Below are 18787 nucleotides of genomic sequence, written 5' to 3'. Positions count from 1 at the left end.
CCTACTATAGTAGAAAACTGCCATATGAAAAGTTGCACGAAGGGAGAGAGAAGAACAAAGTCTGTGCTGCTAATGCCAGATATGAGAGAACAGTTACTTCAACGTTAGCCTCTATCATAATAGTGGGCAGCACAGCGCCACCATCTGTTGCGGTTGCGGTTGTAGCGACGGGAGGTGAAATTCCGGCGTATTCGAGCTTCTGTGATTGGCTGGCAGGTGGACAAATCACAGACAAAGACAATGCCTGCGGAGATCTTGGAGCGTCTGCCGGAAGATTCGATCCTTGAGACGGTCGACGAATTTGTCCGGTACCCCGATGTAAGAGTCCACCATGCACGCGTCTTAAACCGATATGTCATTTCCTAATCAAACGATTTCGACAATGACGACGTCGAAGTCTGCTACGGTTGTTGTTTCTAACCGCTAATCCCCATATTTCTATTGACGGTGTGAATCGAAATCTGATCTCGGAATACGGACTTATTCTGTGTTAGTTAGCTTGCTTCCGGGTGTACTGCGAAAAGATGTAACAAAATGGACGATTCGTTCTGCTGCGTAAGCGAGGGAATCTGTACGGTCATACAAATATATATACAGTGTCGTTGCGTAGACGGAAGCAAACACGCACTAACAACAGTCGCACGCTTTATATGTGGTCACAAGCCAACCGTCTTTCATAAACATGTAATAATAATAATAATAATAATAACTAGAACAGTAATAATATAGATTTAATTAAATAGTCCTTGTTGGTGCATAATAGGCTTCAGCATAAAGTTATCATAATTTCTACATATTTGCTCATTGTATTTGTATACGGCCTCAAAACAGTGTGCGAATGTCACATGTATCGTACGATGACCGATATGTCGGCCGTTTTCTGCTTTGAAAAGTAACATATCGAGTACTATGTTAGAGAACTTGTCATTGCCTTGCGATCTCTGAGAGCTAAAATTGCCTATTCCTTTTTGGACAAAAGTTACGCCCTACAGAAAACTTTTGTAGCGGGTTCTGCAGGGAATTGCTAGCTTTTCTGTCTTCTAGAAATGTCTATAGTGAAAGACATACATGTTAGAACAAGACCTTAAGGGATAGTATTGCTGAAAATCGTCCAAGACCTTACAGGCAAGTCGCTGGCTGGTGCGGGGAGAGTGGGCACAGTCCACTCTGCTAAATGTTTATTGGTTGTGTTGTCCTAGGCAAATAACACGCAATAGCTATCGAATTGCTAACGTTATGGCAGAAGCAAAGTCAAGCCGGGTCAAGTTCCCGAACTTCAAACCGAGCTCAGATGTAACAGCTTTGTTAATAATCGCTCCGGTAAACATTGAGAACATGTTATTTAATAACAAGAGATGGTCATTTCGTCCGGTTGTATGATTTCTGTAAGCTGACAGAATAACCAAAATGCTTTAGAATTTATCCATTTAGTTGCTGAATTCGAGTGTTCCACTAATCAGCTTAATATTACTAAGCTACAAACATACCGCAGTTATACCGCAACATAGCCAGTCACTAACACCTGTGGAAGCCTAATGGTAGTTCTATTAGTACTTCGTTATAATAGTCCGTGATGTTGTGAAGAATAATGAAATTTACAATGAGTTTTTGTTATTTCATCAATTCAACGATGTACAGGTAGAATTGGAGCGCGTTCTTGGACTAACCGTGACTAGCAGCGCCGCCGTGGCTGTTGACCCGCTTACCGCAACCGTTGCCTATCCAGCTGGTTTGTATCGCACAACATCGTAACTCTCAAAACAGGCAGATTTAATAAATCAGGTCCTCTTATGTACCAGTCTACGCATGTATATGTAGCAAATTTCTAATCATTCTTCAGACCAGTTTATTACGAAAACAACAATGGAACAATGCAGTATTCGGTGCTGCAGTTCCGCCTGAACTCACGTCGATCTTAACTTTTTCACACTTTTGATTTCCACGTAGAGTCACATGGTCCTGCATTATCAAAGGAATAATCTCTAAGGTACCATCTTTTTGTGTCTGTGTGCATTGGCTAATATACGGCTATCACTAGGATGTGTAGTGATTTTGTACAATAGTAAAACGAACCGGCAGACCCACATTGTATCACCGTCAAAAAAGACAATTACTTCGTTGGCTTTCTCATGGGACGGGAAGTTCCTTGCGACTGGCGAGTGTGGTCACCAACCCCAGTTACGAATCTGGGACGTCGAGCGACGCCAGCAGCTCGCCGAGTTCCCTGGCCATAAATACGGAATTAATTGTGTGGTAAGTTGAGGACAGCTTTAGTTCGTTTTGTGAAAGTACAAAAAAGATATCATATCGTTGTTGTAAACATTGTTCAAGCTTAAACGGTTAGCGTTAGTGATTTTGTCGGGTGTGCTCCTTACTTCGAATAGCCTATTCCTAGCATTAAACTGTGGCCTGATCATGTATTTTTGCTATTTAAACAAATTCCGAACTTAATACAATTAGGCTAGACTCGAAGCAGTGTCATTATACGACTCCTAAACTATTTAGTTTATTTATTGGTAGAACGGAGTGAAAATGAAGATTCACTCCATGCAACATGGCGTTTAACATTGTACTGATTACGAAGGCTGCTGGCGCATTCTACAAGTGGTGAATACGATGCAACGCCTAAATTCAGTAGTTCAACGATTGTATGTTCTATGTTTGGATTTCGCTGGTCGGCATACCGAACGAGAAATCGTGCATCGTTCATTTGTTGCCTTTAGATAGCTGATTGACTCAGTGTGATGGACAAGGTACTTGATGAACAGGTCCATCACGGCGAATATCTAATTTCTACTAATTACCTGTGGATAGAAAGAGGAATATAATTTCGTGGGCGCCGACGTCTGTAAAATGGTCCATGTTATGCACCTTAAAAATGGTAGTGTATGTATAGACATCGCCGCCATCATATCACGCCGAAACGTGAAGTCTTAAAGCCATTCATTTTGACGTCACACCAACGTTTATACCACTACATGCACGATTTTTCCTTGAGACGAATGTCGAAAGAAACATCGTCAAGATATGGTAGCGCTGCATATAGCTTTGTCTAGCTTGATGTGAGCGTATGAATTTCTTACATTTGTAAAAAAAAATGATATTTAGCACATAGTTTGTTCTACACCGATGATCATTCTTATGTTACGTTTTTTGCTATTGCAGGCCTTTTCCCCCAACTTAAAATATGTCGTTTCAGTCGGAAGCCAACATGATTCTGTCGTCAATGTTTGGGACTGGCGAAGCGACACGAAGGTCGCATCAAATAAAGTCTCCTCCAAGGTTCGTAGCGCAGCATTACATTACTACCATATATATATAACTTTTTTTTAACTTACATTAACCTGCTAAAAAGTATTGGCGTTGCTTCCGATACTATGGGGCGTATGCAGAAGCTGGACGAAATAAATACATAGACAAGCGGTATTTATATACTTACAATTGCAGTTGTTCCAATAACCACTGATTCGAGAACAGTTAAATGAACAATAGTAGTATTTTCATTGATTACTACCTACAGGTGAAGTCGGTGACATTCGCGGCCTCGGGTAATTATTTTGTAACCGTCGGCAACCGGCACGTCAAGTTTTGGTATTTGGAACATGCCAAATTGATCGCTGTAAGTGTTTCCTTTGAAAATTGTTATAGCAGTTGCTCATATTAAATTTCTACTGTTTTTATAAGGTCCACTTAGTTACGTACGCCGATTATGAATAGTTCTAGAACAGATTTTATTGTCTGCTACCGCTGAACTATATAGCGTTGTTCCTAACAGTGTCGGAACGAGTCGCATAGCATCTGATGGCACAATGGCCGCTGAAGTTATAGGCTGATTTGGTTGTGATGCGACCCAGAACTCTAATGGTCTCAAAATGAGATCTTGGCGGCGGTTTTGTCATTTGCCGAACATAAAATCAGTGTTTATTCTGTTACGGCTTCCTACACCGAGGTATGGTAATAAAATGCCAACATGGAGGGTCGTACGACGAGGTTGAACAAGCACTCCGAACCTATTGACAATTTGATAAGATTAGTTACCTGTACTGCAATCTTCCAGTCCAACTAGTAGGTCTATTGCTAGGAGTGTGTGGCACAGTATTAAGCTAAGCGGCATTATCGTATCGATCCATGTGGAATCAAGTGAGAAGTTTGCTCCCTCGACCATAAACTAATGTACCTAATATGTCGCGAGTGAGCCAGTAACCGAGAGAATTATAGTTAACTGAGTGAAGTTTACATACAAAGATACATTATTAATCAGTAGCAATCGAGCGCAATAAAGTCAAATCATTATATTGGGTATAGAACTACAACAGTTGTCCGTCCGTTTGCTTGCAGAACATGGCGGAACCAATGCCATTGATGGGGCGCAGCGCTATCCTGGGTGATCAACGAAACAATAACTTCTGTGACGCGGACTGCGGAAAAGGGGCGCTTCACGAAAACACCTATGCCATTACAAAAAGCGGTCTCCTGTGTGTCTTCAATTCACGAAGACTCCTGGACAAATGGGTTAGTGATTATTAGCAGGTCGCCACTTATCAAATGGAAATTTTCTATTACAGATACGTAGAAAAAAACTCGCGCGAGATAGCTATGTTACTGTTTCACACAATGGCTCACAAATGATTCGAAAACACGAGCATCTGCTGTATTGCAACTATATAGTTGAAATAACAATTCATTGTTTCAATACTCGAATTTAAGGTCGAGTTGAAAACGTCAGTAGCGAACTCAATCAGCGTCGGCGAAGACCGAATCTTCGTCGGCTGTAGCGACGGTACCGTGCGTTGTTTTGACCCATTGTCGCTGCACTTTGTTTGCACTTTGCCAAAACCTCATCACTTAGGAGTTGACATCGCCAAAGGAGTCAGTCCCAAGTAAGTTCGTGCACTATTTCACGATCTGCTTCATAATGCGACATCAGAGATTATTTATGGCCATAACAATGCACGTAGAATGATGAATATGCCGTTGATCGTTTTATCGTAGTATCGCTGTAGTCGCTTTGCTCTATATTCATCTAGACAGGTAGCTTCGTTTCGCCACTGCGTGCATTTTACATGGACGGAATCCAATAGTCAGTGGGCCTGTTATTGTTCTATCGTTTACACAGCGCTGTGATGTACCACCCCGAGAACTCCCGCTACCCCGATGTCGTAGCATTGACGTATGACGAAGTACATAAACGGGTTACGTGTGTCTACAACGACCATTCTCTTTATGTTTGGTCGGTGGTGGAGCCCAAGCGAGTGGGCAAATGCTTCTCGTTCCTATTTCATGCCGCCTGCATCTGGGGCATTGAAACATATTCTAGTGCGTTACAGGTTCGTTTCTCTTGTGCCCTTGGAATGGACAAACTGTTGCTTCAGTAACGATTTCTATGTTTCAAACGAGTGCATCTATAATTGCATAGTGAAATTTGAAGACAACCATTGATTTCTTGATAAGGAACTATAGGGAAGCGAGTATTTGCCGGTATACGCGATACCTGGGTCACAGATTTTGATTTTGGTATAATTCAATTCAAGCTCATTGAGCGTATGCGTATAATAATGTTAACGATTATTCGATCTGTCGCCACAGCGAAGATGAATAGCAGTTGTTTGCTTCCTCAGGGCCTACCAAAAGGAACATTCCTTACGTGCTCTAGCGATGACACGATTCGGGCATGGAACTTACATGATAGCTCGGTCAAACGCAACATCTTTTGCCCTGAACTACTTAAAATCATTTATATGGATTCTCGATTAAGCTACATCACTGATATCGACCTAACGACCCAGAACAGTGCTACCGGTGGATCAAGCGAAAAAGTCGACGCAAACTACGATGGCAAGAATGGTGTCCGTTGCATGAAGATCAGCCATGATGGAAGCCATCTTGCGTGCGGAGACCGATCTGGAAATATCACGTACGTGCAAATGTGCTACTACTTTTATACTACACCTGCACGATTGGTTCTTCACTTCAATGTAATAGCACGACCTTTGGTGGTTTAGAATGTGTACCAGTTATGCACAATGCCAGTTAGAACGGAATACATAGTCTTTTTGTCTTCTCTCAGACCCCAATTCTCTCCCTATCCACTCTACGCCGCAGTATATATATATATCATTATCGTGTATTTTATTACGTAATCTTAATAGAAATGAAATACATTATGAAATCTATTCTGTGAGAAAATTATAATCTAATTCGGTTAACAGTATCTTCGGAGTTCCACAAATGGAACAGCTGGGAAAAATTGAGGCTCACGACTCGGAGGTCCTCTGCCTCGAGTATACCTCGCCGGCAGCGTGTGGTTTCCGACACCTTCTGGCGTCAGGATCGCGCGACCGATTTATTCATATCTTTGACGTGGCAAGAAGTTATCAGTTCATCAAAACACTGGCCGACCATTCGAGTTCAATCACAGCTCTCAAATTTGTCCGTTCGCCGCTTCAAGGCTCTCTCTCGAGTTCTGGTTAGTATGTATATATATATATATATATTTTTTTTTTTTCAGTGGGTCCTAATTGACTTCGTTTTTATAAGGTGAAGTTATAATTTCTTTATTAATTTATACTAAGCGTAGTCATATTTGTTGACGAGTAACGGTCTGTCTATCATATGAATGGGTTTCGACGAATGTTCAGGTCAGAACAACGTGCAGATGATTTCGTGCGGAGCGGACAAGCAAATCATCTTCCGAAGAGCACAGCTACCTGCTGAATCTTCTTCATCTGCTGACATTCACTTCAACAGGTACAATGTTCTCTAATAACCTGTTGGTAGTCGACTAGATTGGGTGTGTGACAAGCTGAAACGCATATTTAGACAAGAAACAGTTAAATCTAACGAGATTTTGATTTACCTTTATGTATGATCTATGATCATTTAAGTGGGATTGTTTTCGTTATAGGGAACACCTTGTGAGTGGGAAATGTACATTGTTCGACATGGAGCTTGATGGAGCGGAAAAGCATATACTGACGGCCTGCCAAGATCGACACGTTCGAGTTTATTCCGTAACATCCTCAAAGAATACGCGCACATTCAGGGGGGCCCAAGGAGAGGATGGTACTCTAATTAAGGTAAAGTAAGCCACCAGCAACTTCGTGTTCCGTTTATGACCGACGAAGCAAAAACTTATTTTTTCTTTTTGTTTGTCGTAAATTGTCAATAGCACATGTCTGAACAAAATAGATCATATTCACATTCAGTCCTCAAAGAGTATCAAGTGTAGACGCCCTGCTTCTACATTAGCACGAACTTTTTTCCGCAGATTAAAGACTAGAACTTCCCAAGTTTCTTGTTAAAATTGCCGTCCCTACAAATTCTTACCTATTATAGGTGGTTCTGGATCCGAGTGGAACGTTTTGTGCGACCTCATGCACAGACAAATCGATCTACGTCTACGATTATCAAACGGCCGAATGCCTTGCCCAAATGTTTGGCCATTCGGAGCTTGTTACCGGGCTACGATTTTCCGACGACGGTCGCAACCTGATCAGCGTTTCTGGTGACGGTTGTATCTTTGTGTGGAAACTTCCTGCTGAAATAACGACTACGATACGTTCAAAAATGGGTTTAGTAAATGAGCAGGATAATACTATTATTTGGGGATCACAAGCACCTTCTCAACAAGGAACGCTTGACTCCAAGCTCGACGTTAATGGAAATAGGGGCCTCGGAGTGCAGAGTGCCCCACAGACACCCACCGATGACGGCAAGCTCCCGAACTGGGCTAAGAAACGGGTAAGTGCAGACTATTTAAGCTTTAACTAAGGAAAAGCCAGCCGCAAAACATGGAGGTGTAATGTAAGATAGAAGCATGAAGGATGAGTGTGTGTGAGCAACCATTCAATGGTGGGCTCGTTAGTTCTCTACACAACAAAAGCGTAGAAATACTGTATTACAACGCATTTAGGGTTGGATAGAAATATGTGAAGATAAATGTTCGCGCTGAAGATGACGTCAACGAAATCGAAGCCTTAAAGAGAGCAAATTTTTTGCTCTTCAACGTTTAGCGGGTTTAAGTATTTTAGGCAGAGTCTTGCGTTTCTGCTGTCAGTGTCAACAGATTAAGTAGGGACAAATAATTATGAGTTTATGCTTGGGGGTAGATACTTACATAAAGATGTTAATCAGTCCCCATTTGTATCATGCGACATAACTTTTGACCTGATTAAGCAGTCAATAAAGGGTCAAGTCATAGAATGACTATATTGTTAGTTATGTTACGTAGGGAGTTCTTTCTAATCTATATGGATCAGTTTTATTACGTGTTCATTTTATTAAGAAAGATTTTTTGCCAGATACATCCTATGAAAAGTTTCTTTTGTAGTGGAATTTTTCTATAATGATTCTAGCTCTTCGATTATTTTCGCGCACCTGGCATTATAAATGTTAAGCTCTAATTTTATTATACAATTTAAGCTTTGTAATGCACGGCAAAACATACAGAGCTCCTGCAAATACATCGATTTACTTTTCTAATGGTTTTGCTATATGACTATATTACCTAATATTTTTTTTACTTGAAAACGGACCTCATTTCTGAACGTTTAGCACAAACAGCTGATGTGTCCCGCGTGACCCATCTGTTGTTACTTGTATTCGGATATAATAAAACGATCTGTATTTGATTAACAATAAACAGTTATAAAAAATACGCGACTGAACGATTAGTCCGTTAGGAAATATCTTCTAGAACTAATCTGCTTTACCTTCCATACGGAATTTATTGAATAACATTTTTTTCAATTGTTCAATAATTGAAAAGTAGTCAGAAAAACATTTTTCTTATCTTTACACCTGGAAACTTTGTTTCAAAATTTTGTTCGTAGTTCTCGCCGTCTGGGTATTAATTTTGAAACAGTCGATTCTACGGAATGACTGAGCCGTAGTGAACCTGAACAAATGACTTCACTTCCTTAGCCACAGTATCTGTATATCGAGTTGAGCGTGCACAGTCAGCGTTGGCCTTTATCTTTTGTCCTAGACCCCCGAAGTTTACTGGCACCCACAACTTGCAGGAACAGTAGAGCACTTCACAGATACGTAATGCTAGTGGTTATATGAATATATAAGAATACCAGTATTTATAAGAAACGTCACCCATTTAGTACAGAGCGCAACCAGCAGTTTTTTTTAAATCATTTTTATTTATTGTCATTTATTAGTAACATTGTTGAAATTAGCTTTATTTTCGATGTAGCATTTACATATTCTATTTACTTGCGGCGGTTAATTGTTATCATTGAGCGCGTCATATGCGCACAACCAGGAGTAGCGTTATAACAACTCTTCGAGTACAGAAAGCAATGAAGCTTGCCTATAAATTATATTTAACATAATCCATATACATATATAGAACTTTGATCATTCATTCTGCTCATTGTCGCCGTAGTCTTAACTGTACTGTGCCAGTATGGTGGGTTATCTGGGTCTCTAGTGGCACCCATGACATGTAAGCAGGCGCGGATGTTTATCGAAGCCCATATCTGTCTGTGGTTGGATTTTTGATTTTTTGTCTGTTTGGGTGGAGGTCGAAGATACGGCACCAGTTTGTAACCCGCCAACGAACGCTGTCTAAAGTCTCGCTAACTTCATTAATCGATCTATTAATTATTCGGCCATAGCTCGACTAAGAGCTAGTTAATGGCTATGATCCACCGTTGCCGGGTGTCGTCGTTACGGTAACAACAGCAGTGTTGTAGCGTCATAGACACGCAAGTAAAAGGCGGCTCACAAGCGCAAAAACAATGTGGCGGTTTGTTTTCCCTGTGAAGTTATTGGCCGTTATAAAAAAACTAATATTCTAAAAACTAATACTTCGTCGTAAAACTACTGTTTACAGATAGTTAAAATTTAATCAGATGTCCATGTATTGTGTAGAGGAAGCCGTGTAAAAATGAAACGTCTACCACGCAGACGCTACGGACGCGAACGAAAAATAAGAGGACGTAAAGTATTATCAAAATACGCGATATCAACGGTTTTTTTTTTAGTATTGTTGACAAATAAAAAAAGATTTGTGTCTCGACTAACTCTCCCTCGATAATAACTGATGATTCTTACACTTGGGAAAATAGGGGTGCCAATAGTGATCATATTTTCTTCGGCCAGTTCAACTTCACTAGTTATTATTTTATCCTTCCGACAACATGGCGGGCTCTCCCAGAGAGCTTACGATCTCGATTTCAATTAAAACTCCACCCAGAATTCTGCACCCAGTTTGTCAAGCAGGTCAACTTTCAGCTTCACAAATGCTGTCTCTTATACCCTTGTTTGCCGTTGTAGATGAATACACTTTTTCTCTCTGTCCTCCACAAACTATTGCATCTAGCCTCCGACTCTCGGAGTGAAAAAATCCAATATGGCAGCATGTTTTTGGCAGCCAACGTGTTCATAACTGGCTATGCAGGAGCAGTCGCTGATTTGACGAGTTGCTATCTGTGATTCTGCGATATAAGAGCGTACGCTGATGTCCATTCCTCTGATCACTGGCGGAACCTGTAGGTCGTTTGTGCATCCACTTAGCATATAACAGTAGATGGATTATGGTTTCTCTTTATATTCACTTTGTCTATGAATCTGAGTGCCCACTATACAAGAAATGACGACCAGCCTAGTTAATCAAAATGTAGCGGAGACGTTCGTGGTGAGATTGATAAGTTATGTAGTACTACTTACGGCATCCAAAATGAGAGCCATCTGCACCACCGTGCACACAAACATACACGTACATCCGAACAAATGAAGTCAAGGCATGATAAAAAGTGAATTGCGGTAGACGGTATAGTACAACTGGCTCGTACAGAGAAGAAGAAGAGGAAAAGTGTGCAATAGCATGAAGACACGGGGAGAGAAAGAAAGGGGTGGTACGCGCAGCAGATGCCGTTACGAATCAATATATATTCAAATCGAACATGGTAACAGGAACAAGAGCTCATATTCGTCAACAATGAAGTGCAGGACAAGAATCGAGCGAGTAGTTTGTAATGTATATAGTAACCATAGCAAACGTCGATATAATTAGGCTAAATGTAAACAACTGTTATTGCTCTATTTGTTGTAACAAAATATTGACGATTATGCAGCTGTCCAATATGTATACCTTGAACTATCCAGGTGTTTAGGATCGTCTGAGAAGTCTCAGAAGAAGGGTGGCCAATGCAATCAGTATTAAGAGAGTATCACACAGGACGAATTGTCAACCAGCAGAGCATCAGTCATATGTGTAGATGGTGATTATAGCATTGGTGTTCTTGTCGTGATGATTTTTTGTTGCGTAAATGGCCACATGGCATTTCCTTTACCAAAGAAAGTGTTCATATTGAGCGTGATCGTTTCTGTCATCATTTCGACAGAGAACAGTGGTCACTGTTGACAGTAGCTTTGTGACTGTTCGTCTTCTGAGAAGGTGCATCCAACCACAACGGTAAGGATGAGCGCTATAATGATACGATTTGTTGATGTGCCACCGAGGCTGTGGAACTTCAGCCGTTAGAGGTGACAGCTATGGGTGAAAAGTAAAGTGGCAGGCCGTCCGTTTCGAATTTGATTACTTGTTGGTATTTATCGTATTATCTGCTTGTCAGTCCAGAGTCGAGGGGTGTTTCGATGCAGGCACATGCGCACAGCTGAACAGAAACGCTGACGGGGCAGTCACGATCCGGCAATAGTCCAGGGCGCCATTGTAGCGGTACTAGCAACGGCAGCAGGTTCGGAAGCAACATACCCCACAAAGCTTATCCTAACATGCCCATATACAGACCTGTCCAATGAGCAGCTACATGCGGTTGGCGATGGCACTGATGTGCTAGCGATGCCGTCGGCTCAAAGCTCGTGCTATGAGCTGGCATTACCGCCACACGCAGAGAAAAGTTATCAATACTACAACGCAAGCGAACACCGGCCAGACCCGATGAAGCAGTAAAGTCATAGAGCATTTGGAAAGGTTACGTGAATGAAGAGGATTTAGAGTGAGCTTCTGCGCCTATCCGCTGTTTCTATCGGCAGCCTTATGGTGTTACTGCTTGTCAGCTATAGACAACTCTAAACGAAGCGTTCGACCAGTCGCCAAACACGGTTCTGTGCAGCGGTGCAAGGAAGAAAAGATTTAGGTGGTCAGTTAGGTCGCAATGGGCACAAGATGCATACATATACACATAGAGACGCACCTTCATACACGGAGCTTTCTTCCAGCAGAATCGATGTATTAACAAGGATGGCCTGATGTGGATAAGGGGGACTACCATACAGCAGCTCGTCTGCCGCACAGACTCTTTCGGCACCGTACTGGCTTGTTGACGATTTAGTAGGAAGCACGCGATGTGCTTCCGTTCTATGTATTTGTCCACGTGTGAAATTCCTCAGTGTACTAGTATAGGCGTAGGCTTCGTCATGTTGGAGACTTGGATTTCGTTTTTTGATTCTTGCCTCCTTTATCTCAAGCCGCTTGGTCTGGCACGGAGACCTTTGTCTGATATCTGTGTCGGTGATCAGAGCTTTAATCGTGGAGAGAGAGTCTGCGTGTGTGTCCGCCAGCGGCGGTGGAGCCCGTAGCAGCTGGGCGCTCCTAGCCGTTTGTTGTCGGCCTATTGAGATGCGCACATCGATGCACCACTGATTTCCCAACTAAAGAATGAAGTAGTCGTTGTTGTGAACGCAGCGGATAGTAACATCCACAGCGGTATTAGCAACAAATGCAGCAAGAGGAAAGAAGGGGATATGATACATATCAGCGCCGCAATAACTTCTGTCAGATAAATAGCGCTTCAACGTGGATGATCACACGTGGACCTGTACAGTGGTTACGATTGTTTTTCATCTTGCCGTTGCCATTCGATAGTAGGGAAACGCACGGCAAAAACAACTCAAGATTTACGCGATGTATTAGCAGAGTCGAAGTAGGACTAAACGTTGGCCTTTGTTTGTGCTCGCGGCCAGTGCGACTCCAACGCAAGCTTAGGGTCCTCCGCAAAGGCCCCTAAATATAGAAGTTATATATCGCTAATGGGTTAGGCAGACGACGAACTTGTAGAGCATTCGATGTACGTTTTTCGTATACCATTGAAATAGTGCTACTTTGGGTTCGTTCGATGATGAACTGGACGGAGGAGTGCGACGATATTGCCAGTGTACAGTTAGCCTCCCTCAATGGCGGAATCAAGCTAGAACAGTGAATATGGTACTCATTTCCATTAATCAAGGCAACATTTCCACCGTGGTAGGTGGTAGTGGTAACGGTGAATAAGCCGAAAGGAACTGACTGATATTAGCGTTGTTGTTGAATTGTTTCTAACTCTTAAGTTCTACGATTTTCCATAACGGCTTGAAGGGTGAGTGCAGTGACGCTAGTTCGTGCGTACTCTCAAACTTGAACTTGTTATCGTGACAACCGCTGCTATTCATTCTAACAGTAGATATGTTCGATCCGAGCCCTAACATTGACTACACTCGTGTGCGTCGTACAAACCGTACACGGCATAGGCTTATAGATGCATTGAGACCAGCACTCAGACGTGAAACACTGTGGCTGGATTAGTTATTGTATTCGGTGGTGCCATTCCAGGTAGGCGGCGGAGACTTGAGCGAGCTGGGTGTCGCAGCTAGCTCAGGCGTAAGTGACAGTATAGGTCTGGGCGGTTCACTTGCACCCCCTCGTGGCAAATGGGCTCAGAGCATGGAGAGCATGGAGCAAGGGGGACCCCTTGTCATCAAATCTGTTTTAGCTTCGGACCCGATTGTCCACTTACCGCGGCTAAACAAAAGCAAGTCCGAAGGCGCTGTCAATGTCGTCGTTAACGTGAGTATTTTTCATGTCGGGAGTTTTTCAGATGAGGCATCGTTAGTGTCTGATCTCGGATAGTCTGAGCAAGTTAGTTAGTTACAGTGAATGATTCTTGACCAATTACTGTACCGCTTGTGTTTCGAAGTGTGGCCTAAATAATTATAGGTTTGCCTAAGCGATTCATTTCGTTATTGCAGCGTCAGTAATAGCACATCGTTGGTTAAGGTAAAGTTTCGAGTCTCAAAATAACAAGCGTCGTTAAGTTTCTACTTCGAGCAAGTTTTGGATTGGTACGGGCTTGTATTGCTTAGTTGACATCCATCATCTACCATCCTCACTAACATTCAACCAAATGCATGAATTTCTATAGAACTGCTGTGGCCCATGCTGCTTTTTAACTAGGCCTACCTTTTAAATAAATCGACTGAGTAATTCGCTATTCGTGAACGCAAACGTTTCTTTAATAAAGATGCTTGTGTAAAAAGTCGGTTTGTTTACGATGTTGCTATTTGATCGATCACATATATATCTACATGTGTTTGTGTGTGAGCGTGCTAACTTTCGGGGACGTTCAGTGGGTAATTTAGCTCGCAATGATGCGTCAGTATATTCGCGTATGTTTGGTGGTATCTAGTTCAATTTTGTGCTTCAGCTCTATAGCCATCGACGCTGCTAGTGACCAGGTTGTTTTTTGTGCGGCGGCGACCAGAGTTGTTAAAGAAGAGTGGTTTACATTGTTCGTGAAAATATAAAAAGCCATGATTGAAGTTAGTGAGGTGGTGCTGAGTGGTCCGTTGGATAACCCAACCGACGCTCTTAGACGCTGTTAGATGGTGGATGAGGAAAAAACTTTAAATGGCGCCGTTCCTAAAATAGATGTTCTTCGTTTGCCATGGCATTTAGTTTTGCTGGCTTATACTCCCAGTTAGATATCTGCAGTATACTTGTTCGCATTCCCCTTCCCTCGTGATTAATGTGTTTATTTGTATGGCCTTTTACTCCTGGATGAGCCACACACATACAGAGTAAACAGAAAATGTTGTCCAATTGAGGAAAAGCAGCCAGGTTTACTTTCTTTAATTCATAATAGATTCGGCTGGGTCACAATCCCAGAATTTGCAATCGGATCGTACGCCCTATTCGGTTTAACATTGCACGAAAATAGAATTTACATTGTTACCTGTTTGAAATGAATGTTTACACGGTGATTAGTCGTATTTTTGGTGATCTCTCATTCGTATCTCGTAAGAGCCTCGTTATCCTGGATATGCAGCTACCACAATTACCCAAATTAATCGTGCTTAGGCAAAAATCTAATTGAGTGTGTTCTCTATGATCTGGCATGCGACCAACGATCCGCAAGTGCCCAGAGACCGGAGTGGAAGATTGCGTATCTAGACGCATTCTAAAATGGCCAGCCTGTAGTTCGCTTGGCCCCCTCATTGTTTAAACTCGTCATATGCTGTTGTGGCTCTTGTAGGAGTAATTTTTATCTTTCTTGATGTATTCAGATAATTTTGAGCTATGCGGCAGGGACGTGCCCGACTTCTGTTGTTTTGCCAGCCTCGGCTTCTGTTTTCCCCCGCGTTTGCCCGCTGAGATATTAGCGTCAGTTACTATAGGTGGTTGTTGATAATATTGTTATCAGCAGCGCCCGAAGCCGCTATTATTGCCGCTGCTACGGCCTCCGTCGCTACTGATCCCCCGGCTACTGACAGCTATCTAGTTGAGTACCTGTTTGTTCACGGGTCTGCCGGCCCGAAGTGTTTATGGCGCTGTGAGTGTGTGACGTATGCGGCAAGGCTGCAACATACTTCTGTCATCTTACCAATGTAATAGCGGTTGCTCACATTGTCCTGATGGCAATGGTTGGCCACTCGTACAGGCGAGCTTGCCGGCTTGGACGTGCCACCACCGAGCGCCAAAGATCGGCACAGGCGCAGGGGCAGCTGATAGTAACTTGTGCCGGCGTCGTCGGGGAGCCGGCCTACGAATGAGGTGAGGCGTTTGCTGTTTACAGCAGTAACATTGGTCGCGCTGCTGGAAGTTGACTTTGTTCGAGCGAATGGTGATGATGCTGCGAGAGGAACGTAAGCGTTAGTGCTAAGTTCGACGGCCAGCAGTCTAGCTCCTCGCTAGAACAGCGGCACAACGGAGCGCAACTTCTTACCCGCCTCGTATGCGTGTGCGTCTGTGGAGGGTGCTCAAACGTGTTGAGTTGTTCTCACTCATAGACCGATCGCAACATCAGAAGCAAACGTATCACCCGGTCGTTGATTCTCCCAACATTTGAGCGTGGCTTCTAAGCTCTAGCCAGAGTGACGCTGGCAATGTTACCGTTCAGGCGCGGACCGCCTGACGCTATGGCTGCATCAGTGATATCCGAAAGGCTGTTGCTAGTCAATGACATTGCTGTGTGTGTTCTCGAACTCTGCTTTAGTCTGAAAATTTAAAGCTTTCAATTTGTTTCCCCGTTCGAAATTAAAGACAGAAGAGCAGCGTCGTATGCCGTGAGGCGAGATGATCTTATGCTAAGCGATGTGTCGAGGATGATGATGATCATCAGTGTTTGGTCACTCGTTGTCCATAATCTAAGTAGTGTCGTCACTTGGTGGGAAACAAATCACGAAGCCTATCTAAAGTGTTCCAGCTTTAAATGACTGTACTCATTGTGTTTATATATCGCCGAGATGTGAAAATTTCTGCTGGTGCTTAGCAGAGCCCCTACTTGTTAAAATATCTCTGTGTGATCCCATCGTACGAAGTCTGTCATATCTATTTTTAGTCTATACTATACCACTACCGGTAACGATTGGCTTGGTTTGAGATTTTTATCAGTGGTCAATCAGCCTCAGTGACAATGTTATTTAAACGGTTTGCCCATAGATGTGGTTAGGACTTATTGACGTTTCAGTGTCTTATTAATAGCCGTCCAGCCAAGTGGCGTCAGCCAGTCACGATGCTCGACACGGTCACGGACCGCATTTGCCTGCATGATCATTGGCACAGATGACATCGCTGACTCGACAGTCATCAACTGCTGATCGCCCACCAAATCGTGCAGAGAAAGAAACTTTGTGGCAAGCATGTCGGTCAAATCATTGACTAAAGCAAAGCCAGCTTCTGAGTATGTGCTATGCGCTGTAGCCAATGATTACATAATTCACGCAACGTCCTGCTGCTGTACGAGAGATGACGCGAATCTTATACTTCAATCTAATCACTCAAAGTGACAAACCGGAATGTATGAGAACGCTCCAAAAAGGCTCGAGACCAAAAAAAGACGTCTCATAAAGGAACGTTGCAATTTCTTTCGCGCCATAAGAACTTAACAAACAAAGTGGCTAGGTCAAAGTATTCTGGGCGTTGAGACATTTGCAATCGGCAGGTTTCCCGAGCGTCTTAAACTACACGGACCATACTTAAGCCTGGAGTGGTTGTACTAATATGGATATTGTATAAGTGTCCTTTAATAATAATGGTGTATCTTTGTCGCGTAAAACTGCTGAATCAAGAGCATATGTGCCTGAAATGTCACTAAGACAACCTAATTATAAAAAACTATTCAACCGCCAGACTAACAAACTATTTAACGGGAACCAACTGGGCATTTTGTGTGGGCATTGTCAAATTATGCTACAACTAATCATAGGAGGACGATGAAAAGGATGAGCCCTCTAGCCAGGAAGCCAACATCCACAGTAGCAACAGTTCAGGATCAGGACTCCTCAACAACAACAACAGCAACAATGTCTCCAACGCTGCTGCCAATAACAAAACTAATACCAGTGCCAGTGCAACCGACGCAAACATCTCCAGCAACAGCACCAAACAGGTAACCAAAAGAGAAGATAATAACTATATATATATATATATATATATATATATATATTAGTTGCTTTCGGTGTCCCAAGGTATAACCACAGAGTTGGCTGGAATCGGTTTCATGTCACTGTAACGTCGGCCTATAAAGACATTTGACTATGCTCGCCATCTTTCCTCTCTCGACACGAAGTGGCCTTCACCCTGTATGATACCTTACCGTTCACGTATCAATTGTCAGGCCATCTGGAGCGTTTCTGCGAAGAGATATTCACAGAGATTAAAGTTAGCAGCTTTATAATAATAATGGTCACTAATTGAACTAATGATAACTTTACATTGCGAAGTCATAGAACACGATAACATTACGTTCAATTACTCTTGCGTAATCGAATTGCGAGGCTGCACTTAGTATCTCTTCTAGCTGTTGTTGGGTGGTTAGTGTTTTCCGCTTCACTATAGACCTATTGGCGCAACGAAAAAGTCCCAGTTTGGCAACACAGATCTCTAGGATACAACCTACTTCTCTTAAAACAGCCTTTCGATTATTAAAATATCCTAATCCAATATAATCTGTACATTTGCAGTAAATGCCTCAATGGGGAAGAGCTAGATACAATTTCAAGACAGTGGAAGATGTGGAAACAAGTACAAATACTGATCACATCACCTCCTTTGCACACCATTAACGATTTTCAACAACTTCGACTATAGACGGCAAAAAATAGGCCTCGTAAAGATAACTCGTGTAATGTAGCAGTTATTGGAATCTCATGGAAGAGTTGTGTGACTTGTGCGTTTGGGTTTTGCAGATGGGGCTACGTTCTCACAGCCCTCCGAATGCCCTTCTTGGCCGCATGCGACTGGCTCATCAGCAAACCGACTCGAGTGGCGCCTCGTCTATGAAGACAACAGGTTTGTGCCAAGATTATTGTGGCTACGAAATGTATGCCTGCATTTTATTGAGTTACAATTGTATATAGCTATTACCTTTTACAAATCCATATTCTTATGCAAATATTTTGCAATTGGAAAGTAAGGAAATTACAGTACTTTGCGATGCTAATTATTGATTCGTAAAGAAACGTTTGAAAAAGTTCCTCTATGTCGGACGATACGAATGTATTCATTTGTATTTGTCAGATTTTTTTGTTTATTGGAACGAGTTGCGTTACTGATTGT

At 42.5% G+C, this 18787-nt stretch overlaps 1 protein-coding gene across 6 annotated transcripts in view; it reads left to right on the top strand.

Moving 5' to 3' along the window:
• Wdr62 (WD repeat domain 62) overlaps positions 1-18787 on the top strand; it is a 71524-nt gene that overhangs the window by 23346 nt on the left and 29391 nt on the right. For 3 of the 6 annotated variants that reach the window (XM_022838143.2, XM_022838138.2, XM_022838137.2), the window contains exons 2-16: positions 1639-1729; positions 2039-2253; positions 3166-3282; positions 3521-3619; positions 4339-4512; positions 4708-4880; positions 5117-5327; positions 5619-5914; positions 6210-6466; positions 6639-6747; positions 6905-7076; positions 7336-7740; positions 13565-13798; positions 17436-17618; positions 18418-18520. In XM_022838143.2, the coding sequence (XP_022693878.1) occupies positions 1639-1729; positions 2039-2253; positions 3166-3282; positions 3521-3619; positions 4339-4512; positions 4708-4880; positions 5117-5327; positions 5619-5914; positions 6210-6466; positions 6639-6747; positions 6905-7076; positions 7336-7740; positions 13565-13798; positions 17436-17618; positions 18418-18520 (2839 nt within the window). Of the gene's footprint in view, positions 1-10; positions 319-1638; positions 1730-2038; positions 2254-3165; positions 3283-3520; positions 3620-4338; positions 4513-4707; positions 4881-5116; positions 5328-5618; positions 5915-6209; positions 6467-6638; positions 6748-6904; positions 7077-7335; positions 7741-13564; positions 13799-17435; positions 17619-18417; positions 18521-18787 lie in introns of all 6 variants that reach the window. The other 3 variants (XM_022838142.2, XM_022838141.2, XM_022838139.2) reach the window with 2 other exon arrangements.

Source organism: Varroa jacobsoni, unplaced genomic scaffold (assembly GCF_002532875.2).
Source record: "Varroa jacobsoni isolate VJ856 unplaced genomic scaffold, vjacob_1.0 scaffold_748, whole genome shotgun sequence".
In the NCBI taxonomy this organism is placed as follows: domain Eukaryota; kingdom Metazoa; phylum Arthropoda; class Arachnida; order Mesostigmata; family Varroidae; genus Varroa; species Varroa jacobsoni.
Note: the sequence above shows the minus strand (reverse complement) of the source record. Positions and strands in the feature narration are given on the sequence as shown.